Source organism: Molothrus aeneus, chromosome 16, assembly GCF_037042795.1.
Source record: "Molothrus aeneus isolate 106 chromosome 16, BPBGC_Maene_1.0, whole genome shotgun sequence".
Lineage (NCBI taxonomy): Eukaryota > Metazoa > Chordata > Aves > Passeriformes > Icteridae > Molothrus > Molothrus aeneus.
In genome coordinates, this window is record NC_089661.1 from 12,997,469 (window position 1) to 13,013,190 (window position 15,722).

At 54.8% G+C, this 15,722-nt stretch overlaps 2 protein-coding genes across 2 annotated transcripts in view; one reads left to right on the top strand and one right to left on the bottom strand.

The window, feature by feature from the left end:
- On the top strand, positions 1-9,656 carry AP5Z1 (adaptor related protein complex 5 subunit zeta 1). The gene is made up of 17 exons (XM_066560611.1): positions 1-91; positions 255-392; positions 734-920; positions 1,870-2,011; positions 2,927-3,039; positions 3,215-3,383; positions 4,119-4,259; positions 4,630-4,667; positions 4,747-4,909; positions 5,171-5,349; positions 5,857-5,999; positions 6,759-6,908; positions 7,114-7,225; positions 7,613-7,710; positions 7,950-8,082; positions 8,181-8,395; positions 8,656-9,656. Exons 1-17 carry the CDS (start codon positions 51-53, stop codon positions 8,918-8,920), a joined length of 2,427 nt encoding a protein of 808 aa, XP_066416708.1. The 5' UTR covers positions 1-50; the 3' UTR covers positions 8,921-9,656.
- Positions 9,426-15,722, bottom strand: part of RADIL (Rap associating with DIL domain) — a 21,229-nt gene continuing 14,932 nt past the window's right edge. Inside the window, exons 9-15 of the mRNA XM_066560609.1 lie at positions 15,543-15,715; positions 15,118-15,268; positions 14,627-14,817; positions 13,423-13,819; positions 13,196-13,335; positions 12,313-12,452; positions 9,426-11,694 (exon numbers count right to left, since the gene is read on the bottom strand). Coding sequence (XP_066416706.1) covers positions 11,589-11,694; positions 12,313-12,452; positions 13,196-13,335; positions 13,423-13,819; positions 14,627-14,817; positions 15,118-15,268; positions 15,543-15,715 — 1,298 coding nt within the window. The 3' untranslated portion in view covers positions 9,426-11,588. The remainder of the gene's footprint in view (positions 11,695-12,312; positions 12,453-13,195; positions 13,336-13,422; positions 13,820-14,626; positions 14,818-15,117; positions 15,269-15,542; positions 15,716-15,722) is intronic.

A 15,722-nucleotide genomic window follows, 5' to 3' on the forward strand; every position in this document is an offset into this window, starting at 1 on the left:
CTTTGGCCGCGTACCGCGGCGCGGCGGGCCCAGGCGGCGGCGGGGCCGGGATGTTCACAGCGGCTGCCGAGAGCTTCCTCCGGCAGGCCAGGTGCGACAGGGGGACAGGGACAGCGGCACGGACCCCTCGGGCCGGGCGGGGGTGCTGGCGGGAGCGGGGGGCCGGGCGGAGGGGCGGGCGGTGAGTACCGACCCTGCAGCCCGGAGCTTCCCGAGGGGGCCCGGGCTCTGACAAGCCCCGACCGGTCCGGCAGGGAGATCCAGGAGGAGGAGCTGCGGAGATTCACCGCCCGCGTGTCCGCCCTGCTGCAGGGCCCCGAGGCCGGCCCCGAGGCCGTGGATGGGCTGCAGAGGCTGCACCTCACCGTGGCCGCCACCAAGTACCCCCGCAAGTGAGTGAGTGCCTTGTGCCCCCCGGATGTTCGAAATGCAAAGCGTTACCTTCTAACCAAAAAGAAAGGGCTTTAAAATAACACGCTGCCTTGAAAACCCTAAGTTCACTTTGAACACAAAGCCCCTCTTTGCTTTACACCCCCTTGCTAAGCAGAAGTGCCCATCTCCTTTTGCAGCAAGGTTAACAAGTGTTGGTGTCACTGAGGCTTTACTCAGAAATGAAAGTGGTGAGTGGCATTAGGCGCTGTCAAGGGGGATCATCCCAAAGCCAAAATTATGCAGGAAATAAACATCTGGATCTTTTCTTGCCTTGCAGTGGTGTTTACTGTGGCTCTTGCAGGCTCGATGGCAAGTTTGTGGAGCAGTTGCAGACAGTGCTGTGCTCACCCAAAACTCCTGAGCAGATTCAGGTGTTGTGTGCTGCCATCCTGAGAGAGATGTCACCTTGTAACGATCTTGTCCTCTCCTGTGATGAGATTCAAGATACAAAGCTCTTGAGCCTGGTATCCTCTGTCCTTCTGGCTCAGGTAAATGACCTGTCAAATCAGAGATCTTCCCTTCTCAATATGGATTTGCTTTTTGATTGTTCCCTTCTCCTGAGCTCCTCCCTGAGCTCAAGGAGAGTGAAAATCAATTGTAAGTATGTAGAAAAAAGCAGAGGTATTTCAATGTTTATTTAAAGGATCTCATTATTCTGCTTTGCATGGGAAAAAAATGGCAGATTTTTGTGTATAGCACTTAACTACAAAAAATGCTTAAAATTATCATGTTTAGACACTGAGATCCTGGAAGCCAAAAGAACCCTTTAGAGCTGGCTGCTGGAATAGATTTCAAATCAGGGTTGCTTGAACCTGGGAAAGATTTTAGATATTCTCCTTATGATATTGGCTTTAATGTTCACATATAAAAAACATACACAGAACCTACAAAACATGTAAAACTGTAAATGCAAATGACACTTCAAAGGTCCAGATTCTCCATGAAGAGAAGCAAACATGAGGATCTCCCTGTTTTGAGTGCTGTCTAGGGAACAAGCTAGAAACTTCTCTTTTTCCTCTCCTTTTACTTTTATTGTGCCTGTTAAAGGTAAAATATTTTTGTGAAACTTCTCATTCTGAGTTTCACTGTGTGCTTAGAAACGTCTCCAATGTTTCTGACATTCATCTGAGTCTGCTTAACTAAAGGAAATGAAACAGAAACTAGCAATGTGTTATTTATGTGCTGCCTCACAAAGCTCCTCTCTCCCATATCCAGCCTTGGGACTGTCCTGCAGTTCCAGGATGTAAAAACACACATAAGCAGCACCACAGTTTGGGATCTGTGAATTCAAATTGCAGAAAATCTCTGTAAAATGTGCTAAAACCCCCTGTGCTGTTTGTTATTTTTGTGTTTGACTTTGGTATTGATGCCTGGTGGAGGAGATTGGTCTCTAGTAGTGGTAGATTATTTATCTTTACCTCTTCTTTATTTTTTCAGGGAAATAAGGGTGAAGTGGCAGCTGTGGGGCAGCGTGTTGTGCAGGTCCTTGAAAGAAGACTGCCCGAGGGTCAGAGTGCTCGGTTCCTTCTTCCTGTCCTGGCAAATGTCATCAGCCTTTCCCCAGAATCCCTAACAGAAGGTAAATCTGTAGGAAGGGCTGAGATTGCCACCTGGCTGTGGTCTGGGTACTGATCAGAAGGCTCTCAGCTGGAAGGTGCCGTCAAATGAGAGAGCTCTGCTGTGAGGAAAGGGAACTTACTGGGTGAGATGTATTCCACCACACAGAACTGGGACTGGGCCTTCCAGTCAAATCCTGGCCATGGATTTGTATAACAGGAACACGTGCTCTAGCTGAGGTCTCCACATGCAGCAGGAGTGTGAAATTGTAGCTGTCCTGAAGAGCATCAAGCCAAGAGAGAGAGACAAACAGAGATGTGCCTGTGCACGTGGTCAGGAGAGCAGCAGGAACAGCTAGAGGTGCTCTTCAGCAGAGAGGCAGCACTGGGTGGGTAGTGGGGAGTTACCCTAGGAGAGCATTCCAGGCTTAAAATGCTGGGGAGTTGTGAGCAAGTTTCTGGGAGTTTCCTGTGAGGTTTGTGTACTTCATGCAGTGTGCCAGAGAAGCTTTGGGGGAGGATGTTGGGCTGGGTGCATGGGCTGGCAGAGCAGGAGGGATCACCTGCCCCAGCTTCTGAGAGTTCCCAGGGAGGGAGTTGTGCCTTTGGCTGCAGAGCTGAAGCCTGACACTGCCTGAATAATGTGACAGTGGTTTTGTACATTCCTCCCAACAGCAGCTGTGGATGGAGACAAAGGAACAAGTGTCTCTTGGGTGATCTGGTAGCAGAGTCCTTGGCTCCAGCACTCACTCCCTGCCTGAGGGGGTATGAGGAATATAGAACATCCACCTTGGGGTAGCAGTTTCTTTATGGATTGCTGGGTCAGAGAGTGATCCAGGCTGGAGAAAAAGCACAGGAATTGAGGGTTAACAGGGACATGTTGCAGAGGCTGCTTCTCTGCCCCATCTAGCAATGACCCTGTCACTTCCTTTGTACAGAACAGACCAATGTTGTCAGTAAAAAGCTGGCTGACTGGCTGAGGTATGCAAGCATTCAGCAAGGAATGGCTCAACCCTCTGGAGGCTTCTTCTCCAGTCCCAGAACCAAACAGGTGAGTGCTGAGTTGCCATGGTGACCTCACTAGAGCATTTGTTAGTCTGTTACCTGCTGGTTTGAATTCCCAGAATCACCTTCTTTTGGAAATGGGTAGTCTAGAAGTGCTGCTGTTCTTCAGCATTTTTGTGGGATATGCCTGGGGCTCTGACCTGCTGCATCTTCCCTCTCAGCCTGCTCCTATCACAGAGGTGGATGGTGCTGTTGCAACAGACTTCTTCACAGTGCTCTCAGTGGCTCAGCACTACACACAGGACCAGTGGCTCAACGTGCAGACTTTCTCCATGCTGAGAAACTGGCTGCTGTGCTATGGGGGCAAGGAGCTGGACACCCTTAATCCAGGTAGAGATTGAAGGTGTGGTCTGCAGCCCCAGGAAGGCTGTGTGCTCTCAGGTATCTGTCATATGAGGTGGCTGCACCAGCAACCCAGGAATTCCTCTCTTTCAAACTGATTAGATATTAGGAAGAAATTATTCCTTGTGAGGGTGGGGAGGCCCTGGCACAAGTTGCCCAGAGAAACTGTGGCTGCCCCATCCCTGGAAGTGCTCAAGGCTGGATTGGACAGGGCTTGAAGCAACCTGACATAGTGGAAGGTGTCCCTGCCCATGGCAGTGGCTTTGGAACTGGATGAGCTTTAAATCCCTTCCAGCCCAAACCATCCTCTCATTCTAAGTGACAGAATTATGGGCAAGAGTTCAGAGATCTTGCACTTAGGAGCAGGGAAAGTTTGGGAATGAATATCACTAAACCTCCTGACTGATACTTATTGATACTTCCTTGGGGAATTACTTGTTGGGTGAGTCTCCTGTTTTCAGACAAAGCCCCATGGATTCCTAGGAAGGAAAGCCTGGATGATGTGAGACAGCATCTCCTTAATATTCTTGTAACATTCCCTTCTCCCTCAGCCTCCTGTTCTTCACTCTGCCCCTGGGGACAATCAGCTGCCTCTGTTGCTGGGCTGCTGCGTGGGTGCCATGGCCTGTGACGAGCTGACACGTTTGATGTTCACTGTGCAGGTGCCACAGCAGGAGGGGACAGCTCTGTGATGAGCTGACACGTGTGATGTTCACTGTGCAGGTGCCACAGCAGGAGGGGACAGCTCTGTGACATCCATGGTCCCTGCTCCAGCCACGCCTGGCCGGCTGCTCCCACCCAGGGAGCGCCTGCGGGACAAAGCCTTCGAGTACTGCCAGCGCCTCGTGGAGCAGAGCACCCGCCGTGAGTCCTGCCAGGGGGAGAAAAACACAAAATACTGCTGCACCTTTGGGCTGGGATCTCTGGAATCCTCTGTTAGGGATGGGGCCTGTTGCAGCTGCTGGGAGAAGCCATTGACCAGCCCTGAGCTGGGGTGTTGGGAAGGATTTGGAGGCAGCAGTCGTGTTCTGCCTCCTTGATTTGCAGGGGAGGCTGTGAAACTTGGTTCTCATTGGCCTGAATTTAGGATCTGTGTGTAGGCAGTTCCTCATTGGCCTGAATTTAGGATCTGTGTGTGTTCCTGCCTGCCCTGAAGCCAGGGTTAGTGCTCAAACTGACAGCCTCATGTTCCTGTGTGGGCTCAAAGCTTAACTTGGACTCATTTCTCTGGCAGGACCCCTGAAGAAAGATGATGGAGACCTGCAAAAAGCTGTAAGTACACAGAGGTGGGGCTCAAGCTCTGAGAGTTGTGGTTTCCCCCATTCCATTCTTCATCTCTGCTCTCCTGCAGTGTCTCATTGAGGCAGTGATAATCATGGACATCATCTGCAAGCAGGACTCCTCCTACGTGTGCCGTGCTGCCTCCTTCCTGAAAATCTTGCACAGCAGGATCTGTGGGGACGCCACTTATGCCAGGGCACTGCTGCCCATTGCCCAGTTCTTCCTGAACCACAGTAAGTCTTCAGCTCCCACCCACTCCTCCACGATCCAGTCTTGCCTATTCCAGCACAGCACTTTTGTCCTGGCACTTTGCTGCCTGCCAGAGTTGGTAATTCCACCTTGCCTGTGCTCTGGTATGGATGATCCTACCCCAGGAGCTGGGATGTCCCCTGCTCTTTAGAGGAACATAGCCCAGATCTCTCTTGGCCCCTGGAGCCCTGGCAGGGCTGCTGGCTGGGCTGGGCTGTGCTCAGCAAGGTGCTGTGTCCTCCCAGGCAGACTGGCAGCTGTGGACTTGGATGCCATCTACAAACACCTCTTCACTGATATCCCAGCTCAGCTCTTCCACAACCCATCACTGGCCTTTGAATTTGTCCAGTTCTGCAAAGACAACAGCCAGCTCTTCACAGACTCCTCCAGTATATTCAGGCAGAGCTTCCCAAATCTCTTCAAGGTACAGTGTGTTGGAGCAGCAGAGGGGAGAGCCTGCTTCACATTCCCTTCTGTGCCCTAGAATTTCATTTTTGTACCCCACAGGCTCCATGTGCCTTCATGGCAGTGCTAGGGAGAGTACAGGCAAGAAGGATTGTTACAACACAAGTGTGATTTCGAAGGGGAGGAGGATTCTGGGTGTGTTCAGCACTGCCAGGAGAGAAGAGTCTGGGTTGGCAGGACTGTAGAGGGCTGGGGAGTGCAGTGAACACAGGACACAGCACTTTGTTTCTGGAAAAGTTTAGTAAGTTGCAGCTTGCCAGCCACTGAAACAGCTGCCAGAGGCCTGTGTTGAGCTTCTAACAGGCTCCTGGGTTTTGACCAAACCCTCAGACTTTTTCTTTTCAGAAGTGACTTTCCCTTCTCATCCCATCTGGTCACAGTGTGGAGTTGTCTGGGTGTGTGATGGAGTAGCAGGGATTGTGCAGGAAGTGCAGGAAGTGCAGCAGTTTGTGCTTGTTCCTTGCAGTTCCTGGCGTGGAACAGCCCATCTCTGATCTCTGAGTTTGTGGACCTTCTCCCATTTCTGCTGGATCCAGGCACAACCATTGAGATCTTCCATTTGCTGCTTGACCTGCCCTGTTTGACAGCAGCTCTGGACATCCAGCTGAGGTAATGCACCTTCCCTTCCTTTCACTTGTTAATCAGCATCTTAGCACTGACCAAAGCCCAGTGCACACTCCTGAGCCTCAGCTGGCACAGAGCAATCACTGCAGTCAGGTTAACACAAGGCTGCACAGATGTCAGCCCAGTTTTCTTAGCAATGTGTTGAACATGGGAAGGGAAGGTGCCCAGCTCTCACATTTCAGTACTGGACTGTCTTTGGGGCTCAGGGAGCTGTTGCCATTCCCCTCTCCCTTTCCAGCTCCAAATGGTTGTCACATGTTTGAGGCTTCCACGAGCTACCACAAGCTACCACCTCAATACAGAGGTGAAATACCTATTCTTCCTTTCCTGCTCTTAGCCCTGGTTTTGGCTTTGTTCTCCTGGAGGCACACAGAATTTTCTTCCTGAGATCTTAGGAGCTGTGAGTGTCCATGAAGATGGGGTAGGACTGGAACTGGCTGTATCTCTGCTCTTCATTGTCCTCCTGATATTACAGCTTTTTCTGGAGTGCTTAGAAAAGAGAGCCATCCTTGATGTTAGTGGGCTTGGATGACTGAGGGACAGAGTGCCATTTTTCCCTTTCCCAGGCCTGACACAGAAGCAAGTTTGAAACTGCTGCCTTAATAGGGGGGGCCTGAGCTCATCAGGTTGGCTCTCTGCCTTCCAGAGAGCCTGGATTAGACCTGGATTGCTGTTCGGTGTTCAGGATCCCAGCTCTGCCCTGGCCCATTCTCACAGTGCAGCACATTCTGTGTTCTCTGCTAGGGCAGCAGCTCTTCCTGCCTCTGAGAAGGCTGGGGCTGACCCAGCTGGGAAACCAGCCACGTGTCTGGAGGTCTTCCACCATCCCCTCTACAAGAGCATGTTCCAGTATCTCCTCCGCACCACGTCTGCTCCCGAGGATGCTCCAGACAGGTAGGAGCCTGCCTGGAGTGTGCTTCAGCCATCCAGCTCTGGGAGGCAGCACTGGGATTACTGGGAAAGGCACTGCTGCTCTGAGCTGCCGTGAGGTGGATTTCTCTTTCCTCTGTCAGCTTTGCCAGCACTCAAAGGCCTTGTGGGGAATCGGGAAGGGCAACTGGGAACAAACCTTCAGCAGTGACTCTTCTTCTGCCCACAGTCTGGTTGCACTTCGGCAGCTGCTGGGATCCCTGGCTGGCAGCCCCAGGGTGGTGCAGTGTGCAGAGACTGTCCCTGTCTTACTGGAGCTCTTTTTCAGGGTGGTGGCAGAGGTAGGTCCTTTTGGAGGATTTCAGTTCCCAGTTGCGCTGCAGGGATCTCTTGTTATGTGAAGAGCAGTTGTAGAAGCAAAATTGGGAAGATGCTGCAGCTCTGAGAGAGGGGAGGGTGGGATTGGTACTGGCATGAACCAGCACTGAGCTGGCCACTTGATCCAGAAAAACAGAAGAGCTCTGTGGAGCAGTGTCAGGTTCATTCTGTGCTCTCAGCCAGCTGTAAAGGAGAAAGATGAGAGCACAGTGAGCGCCTGATACCTGCTTTGTGCACAGCTCCCCTCCTAGATCAGGCAGTTTCTCTGCCAGCTGTCTCACCTGGCTGGTTATTTTGGGGTTTGGCTGCTGGATGTCACAGGTCCTGCTGAAACAAGGGCTGGCTTTCAGTTTGCAGATGGCTCTCTGATAAACCAGCTGGTGGTGCTGCTGCTGCAGAGGAGTGACCATCTCTATGAGATCCCAGCATTTAAAGAGGATGTGTACAGGTGAGATGAGACAGGAGGCACAGCCCAGCTCCCAGCCCTTCCTCCTGGAGGAGCCTTTTCAGCTTTGACCCACTGTGATGTACCTTTGAAGGGTGCAAAATGGGGGCTGCACCTTCATCCTGGCTGGGAACATCCTGAGGATACAGCCCCGTGCCAGTGGCTGGGTGCTGCCAGCTCCTCCTGGCTTTGAGCATCACCACCTTGCCCTGCTCTGAGCTGGGCCCTTGTCTCTGCTCCAGGGTGCTGGGCTCAAACTTGGCAATGCTCTGCGGGCTGCGCCCCGCGCTCGTGGTGGAGCTGTCCACGGAGATCCTGGAGTTCTCAGGAGCAGTCAGCAACATCCAGAGCAAGGAGGCCATCTTCACCCACATGGTGAGCAGGGCTGCTCCAGCTGCACTCTCACCTGATTTTCTGTTCCCTAAAAATGATTCAGTTCCCCTTCCCTGTGCTCCCTTCTGGCCTGGCACCAGGCGTGGGCTGTTGGCGAGTTCCTGTCGGTGTCGCACGACAAGCGCTGCACGGTGGAGCAGATCACGCGCTTCTTCGAGACCCTGGAGGCCGTGCTCTTTGAGATCACCCAGCTCAGGCCACAGGCCAGCACCCCCAGCTGTGCCCCCCGTGCCATCAGTGTCCTCATGGCCACCCTGACCAAGCTGGCAGCCCGCAGCCAGGACTTGATCCCCAGGTGAGCACCCACCAAGGGTTGAAATGTGCAGATCTCAAGGGTCCAAATGGGCGTTTGCTGGTGATAATTAATAATTGAGTCAAGGAACTGAAAAAGGACAGAGGTGAGCTGTGGAAGGGCACAGTTTGGAGGAGTGGGATTCATCTGCTGACTAATGCTCCGTCACCTGCACTAATCTGTTGGAGTTTACACACTGAAGCAGTGACCTGGCTGGGTGAAAAGGTCTTGCCAGCTGATATCCATGTCCTTTTCTCCTGCAGAGTGTCCATGTTCCTGTCCAAGATGAGGACATTTGTGCAGAGCCCTGCTGTCACCTCTGTTTACTGTGAGGAAGACCTTGAGGAGATCCTTATACGTGCAACTGAGCTCATGAACCTGCTGAAAATGCCCAGCGTGGCTCAGTTTGTGTTCACCCCACCTGTGGCCAGCACACAGTTTCAGAAGGAGGTGAATGACTCCCTCCCTTTGGCCCTGAGGATGGTCACCCAGCTCCTGGAGCCTGCTCCAGGCTCCATGCCAGTGTGAGGGCAGTAACTCAGTGGACACTGCTGACACTCAAGGCTGAGGCCCTGATCTTAACTGGAAAAGAGGAACAAATGATTGTGAATGGAACAGAGAACAGGAATAAGGAGAGCTGAGGCTGCTCCTCTGGTCTAAGGCTGTTTGTATTTCTGTCCTAGTGCCTGTTGCTTTTTTATCTCCTAAGCTTGTCTTATCCCTTCCTGGTGAGTATGCATTGAAATCCTGGTGGATTTCTGCAAATGTTGCAGGAGAGTGAATGGTGCATTAATACCCTGCCAGCACACCCTGTCCCTTTGGAGATGTACTTGTTCCCTCCCTTCCTCTGCCTTGTTTCCCCTCCCCTTTGCTCTCACTACACCTGCACGTGCTGCTTCTCTTGCCTCTCCTTGCAGCAGATCAGGCAAAGGCCTGAGCTGGAGGAAGCAGAACTGACTCCATCACATCTGGGAGCCTTCACTGCTCTTGTGTCTCACCACTGGAGTGAACATGGAGAGATCCAAGAGACAGCTGCCAGAGCAGGGCTTAGGGAGGTTTATTGATCCAGTTTATTGTTGACACAGAGCATTTCTTAACATCCACCGTGTCCGACAGGCGCCATGCTGTGCTCAGGATCTGCACCAGAGCTTTGTACACATCTCAGCTGTACATATTAACACACAGGGAAGTCAGTCCATCCCACTGCTCCTCCTGGGAGAAGCCAGCCCTCATGCACACTAGTAAAGAGCAGGGTTTATTTACAGTCTGTTTCAATCCCTGACTGCACTGTGAGCGACACACAGCTCTGGGGCTGTTTTCCAGCTCCAGGGGTGCTCAGTGGGTTGCACTGGTACTGCTGGAACATGCCAGGATGCAGCCCCAGCACTGTCTAGTGCAAACCAAGCCTCACCCCAAGCCCTGGCTCCGGGGCAGAGGGGAGTAAGGAGTGCATGCAGTTTGCCCAGAGGCTTTAGGCAGCCCATTTCAAGTCCTGTGGAGGATGACAGGCCAGCATACCTATTTGATTGAAAGTGAAGTGAATCACCAGGAGTCCTGAGCCTTGCTCACCTGCCTGTAGAGCTGAGTCAGTGGCAGGAGGATGCACTGCTCCCAGTCCCTGCTGGGGCAGCACCCCAGGGCAGGGCTGTGAGCGTGGCCCAGCAGAGCAGCAAGGCACTCGTGTCTCAGAGAAGGTGCCTGGTCCATCTTGCCTAGAAAAGCAGGCCAGGCTGCATTGAAATCCAGTAGTGGAGCATTTCTCTTGCATGGAGTTTTCTGGCATCTCCTCCTGCGACGTGCAAGACTAAGCACAGGAACCAGAACTGCAGCAGTGAGGTGTAATTAAAGCCAGCCCTGTTTTAGCATCACAATCCTCAGAGCAGTGTTGTTGTGAGATGCCATGTGAGTATCTGATCCCCTGCCAGAGCCTGCACCGTGCAGCGTGTGATGGAGGGCTTTGCTGCAGGCTGTTTTAATAGGGTTCGGCTAAACTAGGTCTCAGTATCTGTCTATATGTGGAAATCAGGTTGGGTTTATCCCGTTAATGGTGCTAAAAGCAGAGGCAGCAGGAGGCCGGGTGTGCGGGGCCCGGGCAGCCACACGATGGAGCTGAACCCTCGGCTGAGCTGACAGCAGGGTCGGCAGCAGGTAGCAGGGCGGTTCCTGGGATATCCACGACTCCTCCCAAAGGGAATCTCTGCTGTCCATCATCCCCTGTCGGCATTTCAGCTGCACACACCCGGGAGATGCTCCAAGCAGGGCACGAAACAGGGTGGCCTTGCAATGGGCAGGAGGAGCAGAACATGGTGACAGCCGAGCTGTCACTTGTCTGCCTGGGCTGCTGTCAGTGCCGAGTGCTGCTGGGCTCCCTCAGCTTCCTGGTGACACCAACCCTCTGTGGGGACATTCTGCCATCAGTCCCTGCCTTCAGCTGGGATCGTGGTGCCAGAGCTGGGCAGTAAATCTGCAGAGCAAGGGCAAGGGAGTCCTTCTCTGCAGGGAGCTCTCCCTGGGACTCAGGAGCTGCTGGTGGTGTCAGCCCTTTGCTGTAGCTGCTTCCCATCCTGGGGCAGGGCTGTAGCACAGCAGCCAAAAGGCACCTGAGCTAGTGTATGGCACCAGGGGAATTAACTCCTGGCAATGCATCCTGTGTGGAATCCCACTCCTGGGTGCTTGTGCTGCCTTCACCACCCCCAGAGCTGGGCACACTTCTCCAGCCTGATGTGCCAGCACCTCAGGTGGCCACTGCCACAGTGAAGCCCACGCCTGCCTCACATGCTCTCTTCAAAACACAAAGGTATTTCAAGCCTTCTGCCTGTCAGCATAAAATATCCCACAGGGCTGCCAGCCTAGAGGAACAGAGGAGCCTGCCTACAAGTCCTCATGGTGGGAGCATTCCCTTCCCTCCCCCTGCCAGAGGGGACAAAAGAACAGGAAAGCTCCTGAGAAGGATGACACTGGGTATGAGGTGAGGCTGGGCAATGGATCAGGAATGATGCTCCCAGGCAGTGCAGTGGGAGAAGCGTGCACCATCCTTGCATGTCCTTTCTGCTGCAGTGCAGGGGCCAAGTGTCCAAAAGCACATCGAGGGCTGTTGTGGAGTCCTGGTCCTCCCTCTTGCACTCCAGGCTCCCTGAGGTCAGCCTTGACCAGAGCTGTAGCCACAAGCTGCTGCAGGATTCCTGTACCACAAGGACTAGGAGGAAGAGGAGCTGGAACTGATCTTTTTGGCTATTTCAATGTCCGACTTGGCAACCAGAAACCGCAGCTTTTTCCCCCCGGAGCGGATGAGATCCACGGCACTGCAGGGAGCAGCAACAGGGACAGAGGTGAGTTCTGGCAGCCCCTCAGGGCTGGCAGCCCCTCAGGAGCCTGCCCAGTCATGGGCATTCACAAAACACCCCCCCTTTGCCAATCACCTGTGCCTGCTCAGGGCTACAAGCAGGGGCTGTTTCTCTCCTGCCTGTACCTTTGTGGAGGGCTTGGCCTCCAGGTTAGTGGTGCCAGAACAAGAGCAAACAAGCCCAAAGCTGCTCTGTGCTGTGGGCACCTGGGCTCTGCCTCTGAGCTGTCTCATCCCACCACCTTTGAGAGGAAACCTGGGGTGGGATGGGGCTGCAGCAGCTCTGCATTGCTGAGACCCATCTCTGGAGCTCTCATTTATTTCCCATTTATGCTCCCCAGTTGTTGGGGAGGGAAATATGGATTATGCTCCATAATCCCTCTTCCAAACCCACAGCCTTCCCCCCTCTCTGGTGTCTTGTGCAGGTCACTCCTCTCCCTGCAGGTCTCTGGTACCGCAGCATCCTCAACACTGCAGCGCTGGCAACCCTTGGAGCAAAACGGCCGGAAACCCGGAGCTGACAGTGCTTCCTCCAGTGCTGGTGCCACCCCAGGCCCCGTGCTGAGGTGAGGCTCACCTCTGGTAGTCTGCCCCGATGAGGCTGGTGCCGTTGACAGCCAGGATCCTGTCCCCAATGGAGAGCCTGCCGTCGGCGGCCGCGGGGCTGTCCTCGATCAGGGTGCGGATGTAGATCCCCGGGGAGCACAGAGGGGTGTGCTGTTGGCAGGGGAAGGCAGTGAGCAAAAAAAGGGACACAAAGATTTGTGGTCCCAAAAGACCTAGCTCTCCAGGCAGGGTAACTCTCCCCCAGGGCTCACCACCAAGCCTGATGGGAAGTGGGATCTTGGAGATGCTTGGGAATATGATGGGGATGGTGCTAACAGTAACAGGAAGGAAATAAGCTTTGGTTTTATATCAATTTATACACAGAAAGGAGAGGTGAGGGCAACCTGCTCTTGTTCAATTTAATTAAGAGTAAAGCATCGTTAGCCTGCAGCCATGCTGGGATGGGAGCTCACACTGTCCCAGGGCTCAGTGATGCTCTGTTTCCTACTGACCAACAGCACAGCTGTGAAAGGCCATTTAAAAGGGTGATCCACCCCACAATGTCAGATTCCTCCTTATGCAAAGGAGGAGCTGTTTTGTCACCCTGTGAGCCTCCCTGCTCCTCTCTGCTTCTCCTGCCACCGCTGAAGGGTGGAGGAAAGACCTTGGCTGAGTCATTTTCTTTCCACAAGAGAGGTGAGCCTGTTTGCTCTCCCCAGCTGCAGGACAGCTGTGGACTTTGCACGCACAGCACAGTGACCTGTAAGTAGAGATCCACTGAGAGATCCCTCTGTGCCTCCTTGTCCCAAGGAGAAGCAGCCTAGCTCCTGTGGGAAGCCATCAGCTTTTCTTGGGGTACAAACCACATCCCACATCCCACTCCAGCTGTGTGAGGGCATCAGCTGAGAACTCACCACGCCATCGATCAGCCCCATCCCCAGCCCGATGGGTCCCCTCTCCAGCTCCACCACGAAGACGTAGCAGAAGTCATCGGTGGCAGAGCTGCGGCTGGAGGACTCCGGCGTGGGGTAGTCATAGGGGGTCGGGGAGCAGCCTGGCAGTGGAGGGAGAGAGAGGCTTAGGGCTCTGGCAGCGCCCCAGCCCAGCCCCACAGCCCCGGGGCAGAGCCAGCTCTCGGTACCTTCAGGGGGGCTGCCTTTGGTGCCGTTCATCCCGTTCCTCCGGGCGTCCTGCAGCCCTTTGCCGGTGCCCTGCGGTGACTCCGGGCTCCCCGAGTCGAAGTTCAGGGGGGTGGTGGGTGGTGTCAGCAGGCAGGAGGGGTCTGGGGGCACCGTGCCACCCTTGGGGACCGGGCTCCTGCCCAGCTGCAGCTGCTGGAGCTTCTCCTGGAGCTGGGGCTCGCCGGCAGGGGGCTCGCAGGGGCAGGCGCTGGTGGCCAGGCAGAGTTTGGGGTTCCCCTGTGGCTCAGCACAGCCCCCCAGGCAGCAAAAATCCTCCTGGACTGCAATGGTGCTGCCTGGGGCGGCCGCCGGGCCCTCGCTCACCTCCAGCACCTCCGGCGTCGGGCATGCCTCTTTCTTAAAGAAGGAGGAAAATGCTGTGGGACCCCTGCGTGTGATTTTCACTCCCCACCTGGCCCCACCACCCTTCTGCTTTCCTGGCTGCCAGATACATCCAAAGCCTTGGCAATTCCGACACTGCCAGGCTTGTCCTGGCTTCCCAGCACAGCTCCCACAGCCCGGTTTGGTGGCCAGGGCTGTGCTGGGGGTGTTTGCAGCCAGCCAGGAGGGGACTCCTGTTCATGTCTCTGTTGGGGGGATCCCACTGGAAGGCAACACAAGGGAGCACAGCTCCTCCTGTGCCACAAGGGCTGGGCAATGTGGCCCCAGGGTGACAGGAAGAAGCAGCAGGGCCTGTGAGTGCTGCAGGGAATGGGGACAGGATGGGAGAGGAGAAGGGACACCCTCCACATGGCAGTTGAGCTTAGCACCCACAGCACATATCACTCTCCCTGTGCTTTACAGGCATTAGCTAATTAGCACCTCTGTGCAAGCCTGGCTGCTGGGGACGGGCAGGGTGCAGCTCAGGGAGGACAGGGAACACACAGGGAGAAGGGGAGCACTGCCCACAGACATCTCCCCTCCCTCCCTAATGAGATTGCTGGGAAGAGCCTGTCCTTCCAGCTCAGCTTCCCGTGCCCCCCGTGCTGGGGGATTAGCAGCACTAATCCTTCCAGGAGCTCTCCATGAGGGCACTGCCACAGCTCCAGGCTGCAGGCAAGGGCAGCAAGCCCTTGGCACTGGGTTTGGAGGGGTCTGCAGAGGGACCCAAGACCCTCCTGCCCAGCCAGGAGAGGAACAGCCCCTCTGTGGGGTACAGGCTACCTTTGGGAGTGCTGAGCCTGGCCCCTCGCTGCTGTGGGGGCTCCTGCTCTGCAGGCTCCAGAGGAAGTGGCGGATGTAAAGGAGGTGTCTGTAGATGTTGTCATCCAATGTCTCCACCTCCAGGTCCACCTTGAAGCCCCCACTGGGCAGGATGATGGGTGGGTGGTTGTCAAAGGACTCCAGCACATCATCTGAAAGGCAGAGGGAGGGATGGAGGTTAGCACTGGCTTGGGCTGCACCCCACTGCTGCCTCCCAGCTCTCAGCCATGTGCAGTCTCCCAGCTGGGACCAGGGATTTAGTGAGCTTGAGCCAGCAGCATCCCTCACTTGGAACAGCAGAAAAAGCCTCCTGCACTTTGCATCCTTTGCAATATCTGAATTTTGGGGCTATGGTTATTACCAGTTGCTGAAGGTAGTACAGGACACCAGGAAGGGGAAGGGAATGACCTGTTTGGTTTGTATGTGACTGGAGCAGGCTGAGCAGGACTCACCAGGCTGGAAGGTGGCTGAGCTCTCCTCCTCACTGGGCTGCCATGCTGAGATGCAGCCCACATCCATCACTGCCTGGCATTGGCTCAGCACCCGGTGCAGCTGCGCGGGGCTCAGCGCTGGGAACTCGGCTCGCAGGGATGGCCAGGTCATCTGTGTGAGGAGACAGCACATGGCAGAGGTGAGAAACTGCTTCCTCTGAGGAGCAGGAGCTTCTAGGGGCACAGGAGGGAGAGGTCAGGCAAGATGGAGAGAACCGGAGAGAACCATCCTCTCCTGGGTACTGCCCACCACAGACCCTGGGAGAGGGCAGCTGGTGGCAGGTTCAAAAGGGACACATCAGTGTAGGGACCCCCCAGACACTGAGCAGGGGCTCTCCTGCCCATGCCTATCCCACTGCCACGAGCCCTGGGCTGGGATCCCTCACCTGCACCAGCTGGGAGCCGGGCATGGCCAGCAGGTTGGCCACGCTGGCCAGTTTGGAGAAGAACTGCTGGGAGAGCTGCTCGAAGCCGGCGCCATGCAGCCATTCCAGGAGCAGCCGCACGCTGGCCCGCAGCTTCACCCCCTGAGACCAGTGATAGCCGCCCAGAGAGGAGCCTGAGGA